Source organism: Felis catus, chromosome C1, assembly GCF_018350175.1.
Source record: "Felis catus isolate Fca126 chromosome C1, F.catus_Fca126_mat1.0, whole genome shotgun sequence".
Taxonomy (NCBI): domain Eukaryota; kingdom Metazoa; phylum Chordata; class Mammalia; order Carnivora; family Felidae; genus Felis; species Felis catus.
In genome coordinates, this window is record NC_058375.1 from 151,732,567 (window position 1) to 151,748,731 (window position 16,165).

General features: G+C 37.5%; 1 protein-coding gene and 1 long non-coding RNA gene across 10 annotated transcripts in view; one reads left to right on the plus strand and one right to left on the minus strand.

Annotated features, from left to right (window-relative positions):
* KCNH7 (potassium voltage-gated channel subfamily H member 7) overlaps positions 1 to 16,165 on the minus strand; it is a 646,875-nt gene that overhangs the window by 154,462 nt on the left and 476,248 nt on the right. For all 6 annotated transcript variants that reach the window (XM_045033871.1, XM_023259396.2, XM_023259395.2 and 3 more), the window contains exon 3: positions 6,483 to 6,638. In XM_045033871.1, coding sequence (XP_044889806.1) covers positions 6,483 to 6,638 — 156 coding nt within the window. The remainder of the gene's footprint in view (positions 1 to 6,482; positions 6,639 to 16,165) is intronic.
* Positions 1 to 16,165, plus strand: part of LOC109502712 — a 57,532-nt gene that overhangs the window by 33,349 nt on the left and 8,018 nt on the right. For all 4 annotated transcript variants that reach the window (XR_006583257.1, XR_006583259.1, XR_002744818.2 and 1 more), the window contains 2 exons: positions 9,054 to 9,213; positions 15,594 to 15,661. This is a non-coding gene — a long non-coding RNA (uncharacterized LOC109502712). The remainder of the gene's footprint in view (positions 1 to 9,053; positions 9,214 to 15,593; positions 15,662 to 16,165) is intronic.

Consider the following 16,165-nt stretch of genomic DNA (forward strand, 5'->3'; position numbering starts at 1 on the left):
ATTTGTCTCTCTAAATTTTCTGCTTGATTTATCAAACTCTTCAAAAATTATCATCAAGTAAAGGAAATTCCTCAGCATAACATGACAGAAGAGTATAATCAAAGCCAATATACTGGTTGTAAACAATGGGCCTTTGTAATGCTCTGGAAACAATTTTATGTGCATATTTATGCTTTCTCCAATGACTCTGTATATGACCTGCAGTGTAGGGAAACCACTCATATTCACAAACTAACAACCAACCTCTACTGAATTTGCTATGGCTTATACATGAGGTGCTATTTTAATCATAGTGTAAAATTGCATAGATTATGTATTATTAGATCCTGAGAGGCTACCGTATAGATTATCTTCTATTCAAGGAATCCAACTTTCAATTCTCCATTTGTATTTCAGTTTGACATGAATACTTTATTTTTTTTTTTTTTAAATTTTTTTTTTCCATGTTTTTTATTTATTTTTGGGACAGAGAGAGACAGAGCATGAACAGGGGAGGGGAGGGGCAGAGAGGGAGACACAGAATTGGAAACAGGCTCCAGGCTCTGAGCCATCAGCCCAGAGCCCGACGCGGGGCTCGAACTCACGGACCGCGAGATCGTGACCTGGCTGAAGTCGGACGCTTAACCGACTGCGCCACCCAGGCGCCCCTATTTTTTTTTTTTTAATTTTTTTTAATGTTTATTTTTAAGAGACACAGAGACAGAATGCGAGTGGGTTAGGGGCAAAGAGAGAGGGAAACACAGAATCTGAAGCAGGCTCCAGGCTCCGAGCTGTCAGAACAGAGCCGGATGCGGGGCTCAAACCCACGAGCTGTAAGATCATGACCTGAGCTGAAGTCGGACGCTCAACCGACTGAGACACCCAGGCGTCCCATGAATACTTTATTTTTAAAAAAATCCCCTTTTTTGCTATGCTGCTGATACACCACTCCCTTTTTCACTTCCATTCAAATTAATGGACCATGCAAGATAACTGTTCTATGGGAAAAATGAAGAATTTGTGATGATGATGAAGAAAAACATCAGGCATCCCCAAAACAACAGATTTTATTGACATTCATGACCAAAATACAGGCTGACATTACCTAAAGTATACTCTCAGGAATCATTCAGTAATGACTGAATTGATTAGTGGGAGATATAAAGAAATAAAAATGGTCATCAACTTAAAGGAACAAGACTTTAGTATTACAATATTTTTTTTTCAAGTACCTCAATTTTGTTTTTAAATATGTCACCAGGGAGACTGACACATAGGTGATTTTGATAAAAAGTTTCCCCCCCGAGTGTGATATTGTTCAGAGTAAGATATTTAGTATATTGGAATCATTTTACATTAATATATTTCTCCCATTATTTCTTTAATATAACACTGTACTAGCATCTGGACATACCTAAGGAAGTACCTGATACTATCAAAACTTCTCAGCTGGTATAGATTTGATTTAGTATTATACTTAGGTTTACAATATAGGCTTTTGAAACTGTGTTTTTTATTTTAGTTTTAGCTTGCTGTCTGAATTTATGTATAGAATAACAATTTCTTTGTTAAAATATTAAAGTTTTTTGACAAGGCCTAGCTCCCTACAGACAATAACAGATCCCTAAATTTCGATGTCCTCACGGATCTTCCTACACACAGTAGAGACCAATTAATGAGACAAATAAAAGTATCCATAAACTATGCCTAAAGAGTAATTAGAGACAGAGACATTGCACACTTTAATTTACATATAAGCAGGCAAATAAATTCCTAAGAGTGGCAGAATTGGTTCCAGAAAGCACACTGCAATGGAGTTCAGCAGAAGCTTAGTGAAGAAAAGGGGAGTACAAAGGTCTCCTTGGGGTGACGGAAAACACATATCAAATACGGTTAACCCACAGATAAGGAGGAGGACTCTGCACTCTGTAAGAAATACTGAGAGCAGGTCTGTGACCTGAATGGTCAAAAGACTGGTTACTAGATAGACGATAAAAAGTAACTTGAAAAGTGCACAAGACCTCAATTAGCAGTTTTGGAAAAACACTGCTTCTTGGTGGGGGGCAGAGGGAGGAAGACTAGTGGTGAGCACTGAATATATTTCACTAGAAATTTAAAGCCAAAAAAAAAAAAAAAAGTGAGGGGGCAGCTGGGTGGCTCGGTTGGTTAAGCGTCCGACTTCGGCTCAGGTCATGATCTCATGGTCTGTGATTTCGAGCCCCGCGTGGGGCTCTGTGCTGACAGCTCGGAGCCTGGAGCCTGTTTCAGATTCTGTGTCTCTTTCTCTCTCTCTGCCTCTCCCCTGATCGTGCTCTGCCTCTCTCTGTCTCAAAAATAAATAAACGTTAAAAAAATTTTAAAAAATTTAAAAAAAAATGTGAGAAGTATGTAAACATTATGGCCTCTGACCAGCTAGAAATACTGCAACAAAACAAAATGAGAGGAGAAGAAAACGTAGAAAAAGTTCACTGAGTACCTTGTTGGTAAAAGTTGGGAAGAAAATAATATAATTTAAATTGACAAACTGAATGGTAGAAGCCCATTCTTTGGAGTGCAAAGATAAGAATTAGAACAGATAATATTATTAACTAAAATTACATGGTGGAAAGGGAAGGAAAAGAGTTACAGGCTAATTTTATTCTTGCTCATAGTAAGGAATCAAAATACAGTGTCTGAGGGAAAGGAGGAGAGATTAAGGACATTACATAAAATTAAAAATACAAATATTCTCAAATATAAAAACAAAAGCAAAAACAAGATAAAACAAACCAAAAACACACATTGGAGTTAAAAAAAAAAAAACCAAAGAAAACATAACATAATGAAATGTCTCAAGAGAGTACATTTAAGTGGTGCCTGGGTGGCTCAGTTGGTTAAGCTATTGACTCTTGATTTCGGCTCCGGTCATATCTCACAGTTCAAGAGTTTGAGGCCCACAGTGGGCTCTGCGTTGACAGCAGGGAGTTGGCTTGGGATTCTCTGTCTCTCTCTCTCTCTCTCTCTGCCCCTCCCCCTCTCACATGCACTCTCGCTCTCTCTCTCTCTCAAAATAAATAAATAAATGAACATTTAAATTTTTTTTTCAACGTTTATTTATTTTTGGGACAGAGAGAGACAGAGCATGAATGGGGGAGGGGCAGAGAGAGAGGAAGACACAGAATCGGAAACAGGCTCCAGGCTCTGAGCCATCAGCCCAGAGCCCGACGCGGGGCTCGAACTCACGGACCGCAAGATCGTGACCTGGCTGAAGTCGGATGCTTAACCGACTGCGCCACCCAGGCGCCCCAATAAATAAACATTTAAAAAGAGAGTATATATTTTTAAAATTTTTAAAAAAAATTTTTAACGTTTATTTATTTTTGAGACAGAGAGAGGCAAAGCATGAACAGGGGAGGGGCAGAGAGAGAGGGAGATACAGAATCTGAAACAGGCTCCAGGCTCTGAGCTGTCAGCACAGAGCCTGACACGGGGCTCGAACTCACGGACCGCGAGATCATGACCCGGGACGAAGTCGTCCACTTAACTGACTGAGCCACCCAGGCGCCCCAAAAAGAGAGTATATTTAACATAGACTATACTAGTACTAAGAAAAAAGTTATATCAGTAAATATAAGTACCTATTATAATTAAAAATTAAAAGACAAGTATTATTTTTTTCTTATAAGAAACAAAAGAAAACTTCACTCCACAACGTATAAAAAAAGCACAACTAAAACAAAGAAAGACTAGAAGATGGTTTAAATATATAAACAAGAAAATAAAACTGAAGAAATCTTTGAAAAGTAATAAAAGACAACTTTGCATAATTGTATTAAAATAAATTTTTTAAATCTACATAAAATTCTTGAGAAATAACATTTAGTAAAACTGATACTAGTTGAGATGGATGACTGGAATAATCCAATCTCTGGAGAAAAAAAAAAAAAAAAAGAAAATTTGTCAAAAAGCTGCTCCATAAAGTAGTATCAGACCTAGAGGATTTCACAAGGAAATCATACTTAACTTTGAAAGTTCAGATAATCTCCAAATTATTTGATGGTTCTGTAGCACAGAACATAGAAAATAATCTCCAGATTATTTTCTGAAGGAATTATAGATTGATACCAATACCTGATGAAAGTGCATATAGACATACACACAAATTTCAGGTCAGTCTCCCTAAAGAATACTAATGTAAAGATCGTAAATTAATTTTAGATAAAGAGAGGCCAACTGCATAATACAAAATAAATACATCATGGTCAATAGTGACTCCTTTCAGAGATGCACGAATAGTTCGATGTTAGTAACTCCATTAATAAAATTTACCATAAAAATAAAGAAAAAGAATAGCACACTCATTTCAACAGATGCTGAAAAGGAAATTTACAAATTTCAACACCCATTCTTAATAAATATAAGTTAATGAAAAACTCTGCAAGTATAAGACACATACAACTCAAACCAAATACTGTCATTTGAATGAATAAAAACACTTGGCATTTACACAAAAATCAGGAACAAGGTATGATGTTTACCATCAATGACTTTTTCATAATATGCTGGAATTAATAGCTAGCACAATTAAACAAGAGAAAACTATTAGATGTATAAGAATTGGAAAAGAAAATGTGAAACAGTCTCTATTTGATATGATAGACACTTGAAACATTCATAAGAGTCAATGTAAAAACCACTGCAAACTAAGAAATTTCACTAAGATAGGAGGATATAAAACTAACATTCTAAGAAAAAAAATCATTAGCCTCAGAAATAATCAGAAGATACAATGAAAGAGAAGATCCTATTTATAATAACAGCAATAAGAAAAAGTTAAATGCCAAGCAGCAAACTACAGTGTAAGAAAAAATTTTAAACACTTCTGAAAGACACAAAAATTAGACTTAAAGATGAAAATACATATAATATTCTTGTATAAAATGACTCAACATCATAAAGATGTTAACATTCCTCAAATTAATTTATAAAAGTAATGAGAATCCAATTAAAAACCCAAAGAATTTTTTCCATATCTGAACAAGTTGCTTCCAAAGTTCATATTGAAAAAAATTTTTTTTTAAAAATGGGGCGCCCGGTGGGCTCAGTTCGTTGAGTGCCGGACTTCGGCTCAGGTCATGATCTCACAGCTCTTGAGTTCGAGCCCCACGTGGGCTCTGTGTTGACAGCTAGGAGCCTGGAGCCGGCTTTGGATTTTGTGTCTCCCTCTCTCTCTGCCCCTAACCCTCGTGCATTCTGTCTCTGTCTCTCTCAAAAATAAATAAACATTAAAAAAATTAAAGTTCATATAAAATTTTTAGCAAGAAATAACCCCAAACTCCTGAAAATTAAATTCAAGGGAAGCATGTCATATCAGAGATCAACTGTATATTTAAAACAATATGATTCTGAATGATAAATAAGCCAACAACACCGAAGACAAAGTCCAGAAATATACTCAAGCAGATAAAGGAAGTTTAGTGTGTGATAAAGGTGGCATCTCAAATCATTGCTGAAAAGATAGACTTTCTAATAACTGATGTTGAAACAACTGGAGAGCCATTGCTAAAATGATAAATTAAATTTATATCTTGCACTATAAGCCACGAAAAACAAAATATATCAGAGATACTAAAAAAAAAACAACAAACCATACAAGTTCTAGAAAAAGATTTTTTTACAACCTTGGGATGGTGAAAACTTCTAAAAATGGCTCAAAAATTCAGAATCAGCAAAGGAAAAGGTTCATTCATTTAGCTACATTTAAACAAACAAACAAACAAACAAACAAACAACAGCAACAAAACCATTGCATGACACAAATTAGGAAAACTTAAAAAAATATTTGCTGGGGAAGAGATTTGCCGCTTATTTTACAATTTGAAAGAAAAAGACAAAAAATGTATATAAAAAATGGATAGCTGGCAGAAAAAGAAATATCTATAGTGCTTAAATATATGAACCTCATTCGTAATAAGAGAAATGTAAACTAAAACTAATTGAGGTACTACTTCTCACCTATCATAATGATAAATATCGAGAAGACTGACTCCCTCTGTTAGCATGGCTTTAGAGAAAAGATCTAATAAATTGCTGGTGGTAGTATAAAATGGTTCAAACCATAGGAAGGGGAGTTTAGTTGTATCTTAAAAAATTACATATGCATTTACCCTTTGACCTAGGAATCCGACTTATAGACTCTTACCCTGAAGATAGTTTTCCAAAAATATACATGCGTGTTCACAATTCATTCTGGCATTATTTGTAATGATCAAAACGTAGAAACAACCATCACTAGGGGACTAGTTGAATTAACAATGGTATAACCAAGTCAAATGGCTTTGAAAGCTATTGATCAATTCTATAAGGCACCAAAGAGTAACAGCAGCTATGACTTTGTTTAATATAAATTTATTTTACCTAAAATGGAAACATATTTTGAGAACTGACTCAAAATGAAGAATGTATTAAAATTACTACAGTAGCAGAATATCAACAGCATTACGTGCATGTTGCCTTTTACTTACGGTTTACAGTTTTGACTGGTAATATTGGGTTTACCCTCTCTGGGGAGCCAGCGTTTTCCTCATCTGTCACATATTCAAAATTAATGATGAACATCATAGCCACGCCCTCTTGGTTTTTCACTGGAATTATGTGAGTGTTACAAATGAAAGTGGACCCTAAGGAGATGAAAAATGAATGTTAGGTCAAAAGTATGCCTTCATTTTGAAGTGTTAGTAATATTAAAATTCTAATAACCCCTTAGAATTTTCTATTGTAAACGATCACTGAAATTTAACAAAATAATTAGACTTTTATTTCATATTTCATTTCACATATATGTACATAAAAATCCACAAATTTTGCCATAGACTTTACAGGCAAATTCAGGTGCTACATTATGGAAAAATAGAATATCAAATCCCATTTGTTCTCACACACACCACTATAATAATATAAGGAACAAAAAGTATATTCTTTAACTTTTTAGAAAAACTCTTAGCCTTCTCATATATTTTGATTAATTCTGAAGCTATATAAAACAGCTGTGTAAATAATGAAGACAACTCTTATTATGACATCTTGATTTTAGTGTTAAGCAAATTATTCCTTTTTTCTCTTTTAATTGCCAGGATATAAAATAGTAAGTTATTGACTGTGTCTTAAATATGTTCCGATAATTCTTTTCTTTTTTTCTGCAAAATTCACAATGCCCAAATTATAATGGTTTGGCTTGTAATCTGTTAGAAAATGTGATCAAAATTTTGTATATTTTATTGTACTAATTTGATTCCTTCAACCAAAAATATGATATTCTTTTTAAAGCACTTATGGGGCTAATACACCTTTTATTAGAATCTTCTGAACATGAGATGAGCAAAGGGATGAATCAATTTACAATTAACCACTGCCACTCATCCTCAAACAGAAAATCCAAGATCCAAGATTTAGAGAACACTGTCAAGAAGTTGATTTCTTTTAAATTAGTTGACTTCTGACTGACTTCTTGAACCTGACTTCTAGAACCAAGTATTTTCTTCAAGCAGCTTGCTCACATCTTTACCCTCTGTATATTTCTTTTTTTAGTCATGGTGATGGAAACCTCAGGTTAGGGATTTGTTTGGGTTCAAAAGTATTGTATTTTTTAAATACAAAGCTTCAGGAAGAGTTCTCAATCAGGTAATAGAATGTTTTTTTGACTTGTTTGTTTGTTTGTTTGTTTTGTAACAACTGGCTGGGACCATCTTGAATCTTGAGAATGATAATTTAGTGTAGAGGCAGAAGCAGGTTGGGAGCAAGAGGGATCTGGCTTCAGAGGGAGATGTGAGAAAGTGAGACACCAAGAGTCTGAGGTCAGGGGCATTGGCAAGTAACAGGAGAATGTAGTTGGAATACCAACATCCATGAAGCCCAGTGGATGCTCGTATTCCAAAATGATGCCCTATGCATGAGCAATCAACAACAAAATAAGTATGATAAAACCCTTTCCTTTCTTCTCATCCTCATCCCTGCAACATGGCTCCTACCGCCAGAGCCGAGAACAAAGGCTATTGCTAATACTGCTATCGATTGAGACATCACAGGTGGAAGAGATTTTGAGGGTGGGCCTGGAGATCTAATTATTGTTTATGAAATTGTTTCTATTGGCAAACATGTTCTAATTTCCAAGGAACTGATTTTCAAAAACACTCTCAGAACACAGACTCTTTGTAAGTTGGGGATGCCTATGTGTTAGTTATGATTCAGATATTTATATGTCAGTAGTCTCCCAGATTTGAAATGTAGGAGAACTTATTTACAATTAATTTTATATTTTCTGTAAATATGGCCATGGTTTTACAGATGTTGAAAAATGTGTTTTAAGAATGACGTGCTGCACCTTCACAGTCTTCAGCTGTGTCTTCAATTCATTTAATAAAATAGTTAGCTAGAGCACTTGTCATAGTTTCCATGGTAACAAACGGGATGACTTTAGTAAACAGAAAATAAGTAATTTAAGACTGTTGCACTAGAACTAAAAATAGAATTGCTTCAGGCCAGGCATCAGAATACAAACTGGCTAAACAGACTGAGAAGATACTAGAAATAGCCATTGTGTATTCTGCTAATGAATCAAAACACATATTGATATTACCACTTAAAATGACATTTCCTAGATCATGTAGAGTATCATTGTGAATTCATAGATTTGTTACTTAGCAGTTTAAAATCTTTCAACAATTGAAGTATATTTATATTGCTGATTGCACAACAAAACACAAAGCACAGATTTTTAAGAAATCAATAAATAAAAGATGTGGGAACAGAGATTTAATAGGCTTGTAATAGAGCACAGTAATTTTGCTTTTGGTAATAGGGGCAAAATCACGTATTGCAATACTAATGCTTGTAAATTTACTGGCTAGTGCTAAAAATCATAAAATTATAGTGCTTTATAAAAAAGTTCAGTTATACGCATTGGCTCCAAAGCATATTGAAAATATGTAATTAATCTGGGATTTACTGCCCACTAGCATTGTTTCCTGCGTGTTTCTATTAAGCAATATATCTCCTCTAAAGTCAACTGAAAATTCACATTTTTTTTTCTCTTTTAGTTTTTGGATTTAATGTCTCCATCAATCTTGCATAGCCTCCTGGAAAGCAGATTATTGAAAGGAGATACATGGACTTTAGAAGAGAAGGAGAGCCAAATACATTTTGTAAAGCAAAAACATTTTAGCTTGCATCATTCCGCAAACTCCAAGTTCTGTCAAGGTATTACTTTTGTAAAGTAACATTATTTTAATAAGGCATTACTGGGCACTCCTAAATATTTTTCTTGAATGCAACATTGGGAGCAAGAGAAATGGAAATATCAGTCAGCAAACACTGATCTAGCAATTAATTAAAAAAAACCAGACACATTCAATAATATGTAAATAAGAGAACTAAACAAATCTAGAAATAAAAAGCTGAGACCTTGTTAAAATGAATCAGTATTCAAACGGAATTAATAATGTTTGTTAAGAAGCTTATTTACAATAAGATTATCCAATAATTTTACAATTATACATGCAATTATACAAATATTAGTTAAACCCAGATTCATTTCCACATTTTGTCTCCTGACTAAAAACATTCTCAAAACCGGGAGGGCCGCTTAGGAGGAATAACGCTCCTTAAAATAAAATGGCTCGAGTGTTAATTTTTAACGGTAGCCACAGAGCAAGCTGACTCAGAGTAATCTGAATAATTTTTCTTTTGTTAATAAAATTGTTGGCCTACTCCTTGCTTTCACATTTTAAAATAGTGACCAGAACTCCTTCCTTTGAACTGCTCTAAAGATGTTTTATTCTACCGTTTGTATTCACAGGGCATCCTTGTGTCCCCTAAAATCAACAAATGTTTATTGAGCACCTAACATTGGGTCAAACCCTATTCTGAATTCTCAGACCATGATGAAAAAGACGGGAATGATAAAAACAAAGGTTCTACTTCTACAGAATTTATATCAACACAATAAACAAATACAGAGATATCTAATATATCAAGTAAAAATAAGTACAATGAAGGAAGAGAAAGCAGAATAAGGTGATAGATCGGAAGGGAATGCATTTCCTTTGAAATGACATACAGGTGAAGCCATGAGATCAAAAGATATATAGGCTAAGTGATGGAGTTGGCTATGTGGCTCCACGTACAGAGCTCAGCTGGCAGAGAAAGCTGCAAGTGTAAAAGGCTTTAGGTAGAAGCAGGGTTGTAAGCTCAAGGAACAATGTGGATGCCAGTATGGCTAGGGCGGTATGTTGGTTGTAGGGTTGGAGTTAGAAAGCAGATAAAGTTGAAGAAGAAGTAGGGAGCCACACCATGTGTGGATGGATTTGGAATTTTCCTGAGTTAGACAAGAAGGCATTGGAAGGTTTTGTGCAGAGGTTGACATGACTTGATTTAAGTGTACCCCTTCCAGGGCGCCTGAGTGGCTCAGCCGGTTAAGCGTCCTATTTCGGCTCAGGTCATGATCTCAGAGTTCTAGGGCTCAGGCCCCACGTCAGGCTCTCCACTGATAGAGCCTGCTTGGATCCTCTGTCTCCCTCTCTCTCTGCCCCTCCCTCACTCATGCACATGCATGCGGTCTCTCTCTCTCTCAAAAATAAATAAACATTAAAAAAAAGTACCCCTCTCCAAAAGACCTGAACAAGACATTTTTCCAAAGAAGACACCCAGAAGGCTAACAGACACATGAAAAGATGTTCAACATCACTCATCATCAGGGAAATACAAACCAAAACCACAATGAAATACCACCTCACACCTGTCAGAGTGGCTAAAATTAACAACTCAGGAAACAACAGATGTTAGCAAAGGTGTGTAGAAAGAGAGACACTTTTGCACTGTTGGTGGGAATGCAGACTGGTACAGCCCCTCTGGAGAAGAGTATGGAGGTTCCTCAAAAAATTAAAGATAGAGCTACCCTACTACTCAGCAATTGCACTAATAGGTATTTATCCAAAGGATACAAAAATGCTGATTCGAAGGGGCACATGCACCCAATGTTAATAGCAGCACTATCAACAATAACATATTAGGGAAAGAGCCCAAATGTTCATTGACTGATGAATGGATAAAGGAGATGTGGGGTGTGTGTGTGTGTGTGTGTGTGTGTGTGTGTGTGTGTATAATGGAATATTACTCACAGATCAGAAAGAATGAAATCTTGCCATTTGCAACAATGTGGATGGAACTAGAGAGTATTATGCTAAGCAAGTAAGTCAGAGAAAGACAAATATCATATGACTTCACTCACATGTGGAATTTAAGAAACACAACAGATGAACATAAGGGCTGGGAAGGAAAAATAAGATAAAAAGAGAGAGGGAGGTAAACCATAAGAGACTCTTAAATACAGAGAACAAACTGAGAGTTGCTGAAGCGGTGATGAGTTGGGGGCTGGGCTAAATGGGTGATGGGCATTGAGGAGGGCACTTGTTGGGATGAGCACTGGGTGTTATATGTAACTGATGAATCACTAAATTCTACTCCTGAAACTATTATTACACTATGTGTTAACTAACTTGGGTTTAAATGAAATTTTTTTAAAAAGTACTTCTCTGACTTCTATGTGAAAAATAGCTTGGGAGGCCAGGAGGAAAACATCACAATAGTACTGGCAAGCAATAAGAGTGGTTTGGACTAGGTGCACCTGGGTCGTTCAGTTGGTTAAGTGTCTGACTTCAGCTCAGGTCATGATCTCACAGTTCGTGGGTTCAAGTCCTGGGCCAGGCTCTGTGCTAACAGCTCAGAGCCTGGAGCCTGCCTTCGATTCTGTGTCTCCCTCTGTTTCTCTCTCTCTCTTTGTTCCTCCTCCACTCACAGTCTGTCTGTCTCTCTCCCAAAAATAAACAAACATTATTTTTTTTTAAAGAGCAAGGGTGGTATTGCTGAAGTTGTTGAGAAGGGGCCTGATTGAGATGTTTTCAAGGTAGGGCTTATATGATTTGCTGGTGTGATGGCATGTGAGAGAATGAGAGGGGTCACAGACAAGTCCAATGCTGGAGGTTGAGACACGGAAAGAATGGAAGTGCCAATTATTAAAATGGGGAAGACTGTGGGAGGAGGTGGTCCTGGGGGTTGTGTAAATCCATAGGATTTGGGTATGTTAACTTTATGGTTGCTTACTAGATATCTAAGTGCAGATGTCTAGAGGACAGTTGAAAACAGGATACTGCAGTTCAGTTCACGGAGTGGTCTAAGCCAGATATAAGAACTTGAGAGTCGTTAGGGAATGGGTTATATTTAAAGACCATATGAGGTCATCTAGGGAACAAGTAGGGAAGTTGGGGGTTGGAGCCAAACATGAGGGGACTGTGGCATCAAAGAAAGGAAGATGAAGAACCAGAGAACGTTGTGGGTGAGTAGACAGTGAGGTCGGAAGAAAATCCAGAGTGTAGCTCACTGAGGGCTAAGAAAAGGAAGTATTGCAAGAGGAGGGCATGATCAATTACACAAAACTTGCTGGCAGGCTCAATGGGACCTAAGAAAAGATTGAGTCATGGGTAACCTCTTCAAGAGACATTTTGGTAAATTAGTGGCTATGAAGCTGTTTGGAATGCATGAATAAGAACAGAAGTGTACACATATAGGAAAGTCTTCTGAGGTGCTTTACTAAAGAGGTGATCAGAAACCTGGGGTAATAGCTAGAGATTTTGAAGTGATCAGATTTTGGATTTTTTAGGTGAGAGATATTATAGCATATTTATATACAAATTCAATTAAGTTTTTCAAAGATTATATTTCAAATTTTTGTTGCATCAAGTCTCACCATTTGGTGAGGTCAATAAAAGCCTAACATAGTTATTTAAAACACACAGTGATTTTCTCAATCTGTTCCCTTTGTCAAGTGCAACTTCAGTGTTCATTAATTTTTCACGTATATACTACTTGTAGATAACAGTTTATAATCTACTGTTTGAGAGCACTACCTCTAATCAGACTGTCTAAATCTGAATTCGGGCTCCATCCTTTACCTGCTGAGTAAACCTCGCGTGATTTCCTAAATGTCACAGCAGCTCAGTCTCCTCAACTGTACAAGAAGATAATCCTTATATCGTAGAATTGTTCTGGGGACCAAATGAATTAATATCTGTGTACTACGATATTAGAATAAGACTCTCCTTTTCTCAGTTTTCAGTCATGTGATATGCTAATAGGTATCAGGACCTAAAATGAGAATGACCCCCTTCCTCCCACCCCACACATGCAGATCTGTAAAGGAAATAGTTACAGGACCTTTCTATCCAGGATGTAGAATAGACAGGGAGAGGAGAAGGGGAGTGGTGAGAAGGTTGGGGAAGAGATTTCTTTGGAGAGGACTGGTCCTTTACTGTGAGCATTTCTCTTTCCCACCCTCACGAGTTGCCACCTTCCAAGGCCAGGCCTAATGAGGGGATTTTAAGGGTCCATTAAAGACTTTTGAAACATGTTCTCTGCAGTTGGGAGACAGGGAGAAAGCTATATGGATGAATGGTAGACCTACAATAGTGAGGCCTCAACCCTGGGGGTGTAGAAGGCCAGGAAGGAACAAGCTCTCAGTTTCTGTGGCAGAGACAGTAGGCATCATTATTGGAACAGGCAGGTGCACCTAAATTTTGGCAGAAGCGCCTCAGGGTCAAGTCTTCTGGACAAGGAGTAGGCGTGGGGTCCTCCAGGAATGGGGATGAGGGGAATCCAGAGGAAGAGACAGACAGGAAACTACCAGATGCTGGAGACCAAGGAGGGAATAGGCAAGAAACCCCAGGGTAGAGGGTTAGCACCAGCGGTGGAAGGAACCTGAATGAAGACAGGGTCCCAGCAAGGGTTCTGGAGAGCGTACCCCGGAAAGACAGTGTTAGCTCTGCCCTTCGGCCAGATCCAGAGAAGGCAAATACAGCAGCCAAACAGGAACTGTCCTGCTCTGTAATCTTTCTGCCCTTTCATCTTCTACTTGGAGGGGAGCAAATAGCAACCAGAGTGTGAGGAGAGGGTAACAGTGAAAGGTTGAAGCTGGCTTCCCCTTGCATTCTGACCTGAAGGCAGTTGGGAGTTGTAATTTTAGAGCCAAGTCACCATCCAAAGACAGGGGTCAATTACTCCAGTGAATAAAGCTTAATGGGATGATATAAAACAAAAGCTGCATTTTGTTCACAGTCCAAGCTTCACACTGTTCAGTAAAACTCATACACATGTAAAACTCTTAGAATAGTACCTGGCATGCAGCAAAATTCAACAAGGTGAGCAATTATTTTTGCCTCTTATTAGAGGATCTCCAGAGGGGCCACTTAACTCTCCAGGCTCTCTGTGTAATTTCCTCCAACCTTTTGCCATTCCTGTAACCACAAGCTACACTATTTGTTTTTAAGGGCACCAAGTGGAGATTATTCTTCTCTGAGCTGATTGGTTTAGTGAATGGCTGAAAGTTTTTAATTTCCTACTTTCTAGTAGCCCAGGGAACCCTTTGAAGATTTCAAAAATACCATTAGAGACCTGCTCTGGAAGAAAAACAAAAGACAGCAGCCTCAAGATACGAAAGCCTCATCAAAGAGGCAGCATTGCTCATCTTGAGTTGAAAAGCCTTTTAGAAAAGCAAAGGGGCTGTTGCACCTCCTAGAAGGAGAGAGTTACCCAGTCACAAATGACTTAAGGTGGAATGAAGGGGAGATGAAAATAGGAAAGTAGTAAAATTTGTACTTGAATCTAATGTTTCCCTATCTTTCTTTCTTTCAGCACTTCTCAACATCTTCCTCTGCTCTCTCCAGGCCTCCAAAGGGAAGTATTATGAACTTCCTCTTATCGAGGAGCACCATGAAATATATTAATTTCTAATAAGACTGTTAATAACTAATCTTAGGAGAATTTTTTTTAAAGGGGAGTGGTGAAAAACAACAATTAACTCAAGATGGACTCTAATGTAGCCTCTGTGTAACAGAAATACTTTGGCTATATTGATAATGCCTTCCAGATATTTCTAAATTCACATCATATACTGGGGCGCCTGAGTGGCTCAGTGGGTTGAGCGTCCGACTTCGGCTCAGGTCATGATCTCACAGTTTGGGACTTCAAGCCCTGTGTTGGGCTCTGTGCTGACAGTTCGGAGACTGGAGCCTGCTTCAGATTCTGTGTCTCCCTCTCTCTCTGCCCCTCCCCTGCTCACATTCTGTCTCTCTCTCTCTTTCAAAAATAAATAAAGATTAAAAAAAAATTAAATTCACACCATATAAGTAACTGCCTGCTGATATCAACATCACTGCTGGAAAAGTTGTGGCTTAGAGAACAAAAAACCATGATGGAGTCCTGAAACAGAACTAGAAGAAAAAATTGCTATGATTGGAGAGTTTATGTAACATTGTTTAGCCTTTGATTATTTTTTAACCGATGTTATTCCACTCCTGATAGGAAAAGTAAACACACAAAGACTTAATTCGTACTCACAATCCGGTTCCAGAATTCATCCCAAGGTCTGCAGAATAATTGAGAAGTGAAAATATTCCATTTAGAGCATATTTGTAACCAGACTACAAGCTCCCCAAAGACAGGGTATTAGCAATCTATGCACACAAGCCTCAAGACATAATGGGAACTCAATAAATATTTGCTGACTTATTTTTACTTCTTCCTGACAGTGAGAAGTTCATGAAAAGCTGTCCACAAGAGATGGCTCTTGAGCCAGGCCAGAGCAGCATTTGTGACTGTAAGTAGGTAATAGCTTACAGTCTTAAGAAGATGAATTTCAGGGGTGCCTCAGTGGCACCCTCAGAGTTAGTTAGGAGTCTGGCTCTTGTTTTCAGCTCAGGTCATGATCTCATGGTTGTGAGTTCGAGCCCTGTTGGAGGAGCCCCATAAAGAGAAGCCCAGTGCCGTGCTGACAGCGTGGAGCCTGCTTGGAATTTTCTCTCTCTTCCTTGTCTGCTCCTCTCCCACCCCCATGCACTCTCTCTCTTTCTCTCTCTCTCTCAAAATAAACAAGCAAAAAACTTAAAAAAAAGAAGTTGGATTTCAGAGTTAGAAAAAGACCTGAGTTAGAAAAGATTCTAAACTTGATGAGCTATTTAGCTTCTCTCTGTCTTGGCTTTTTCTCTGTAAATTCAGACTCATAGTTCTCTTTTAAAGAATGAGCACTAAATGAGAGGATGCATTTGGAGTACGGTGCCTCGTGCACAGTAGATACTCACAAATGGTAGATAATGAGAGTGTA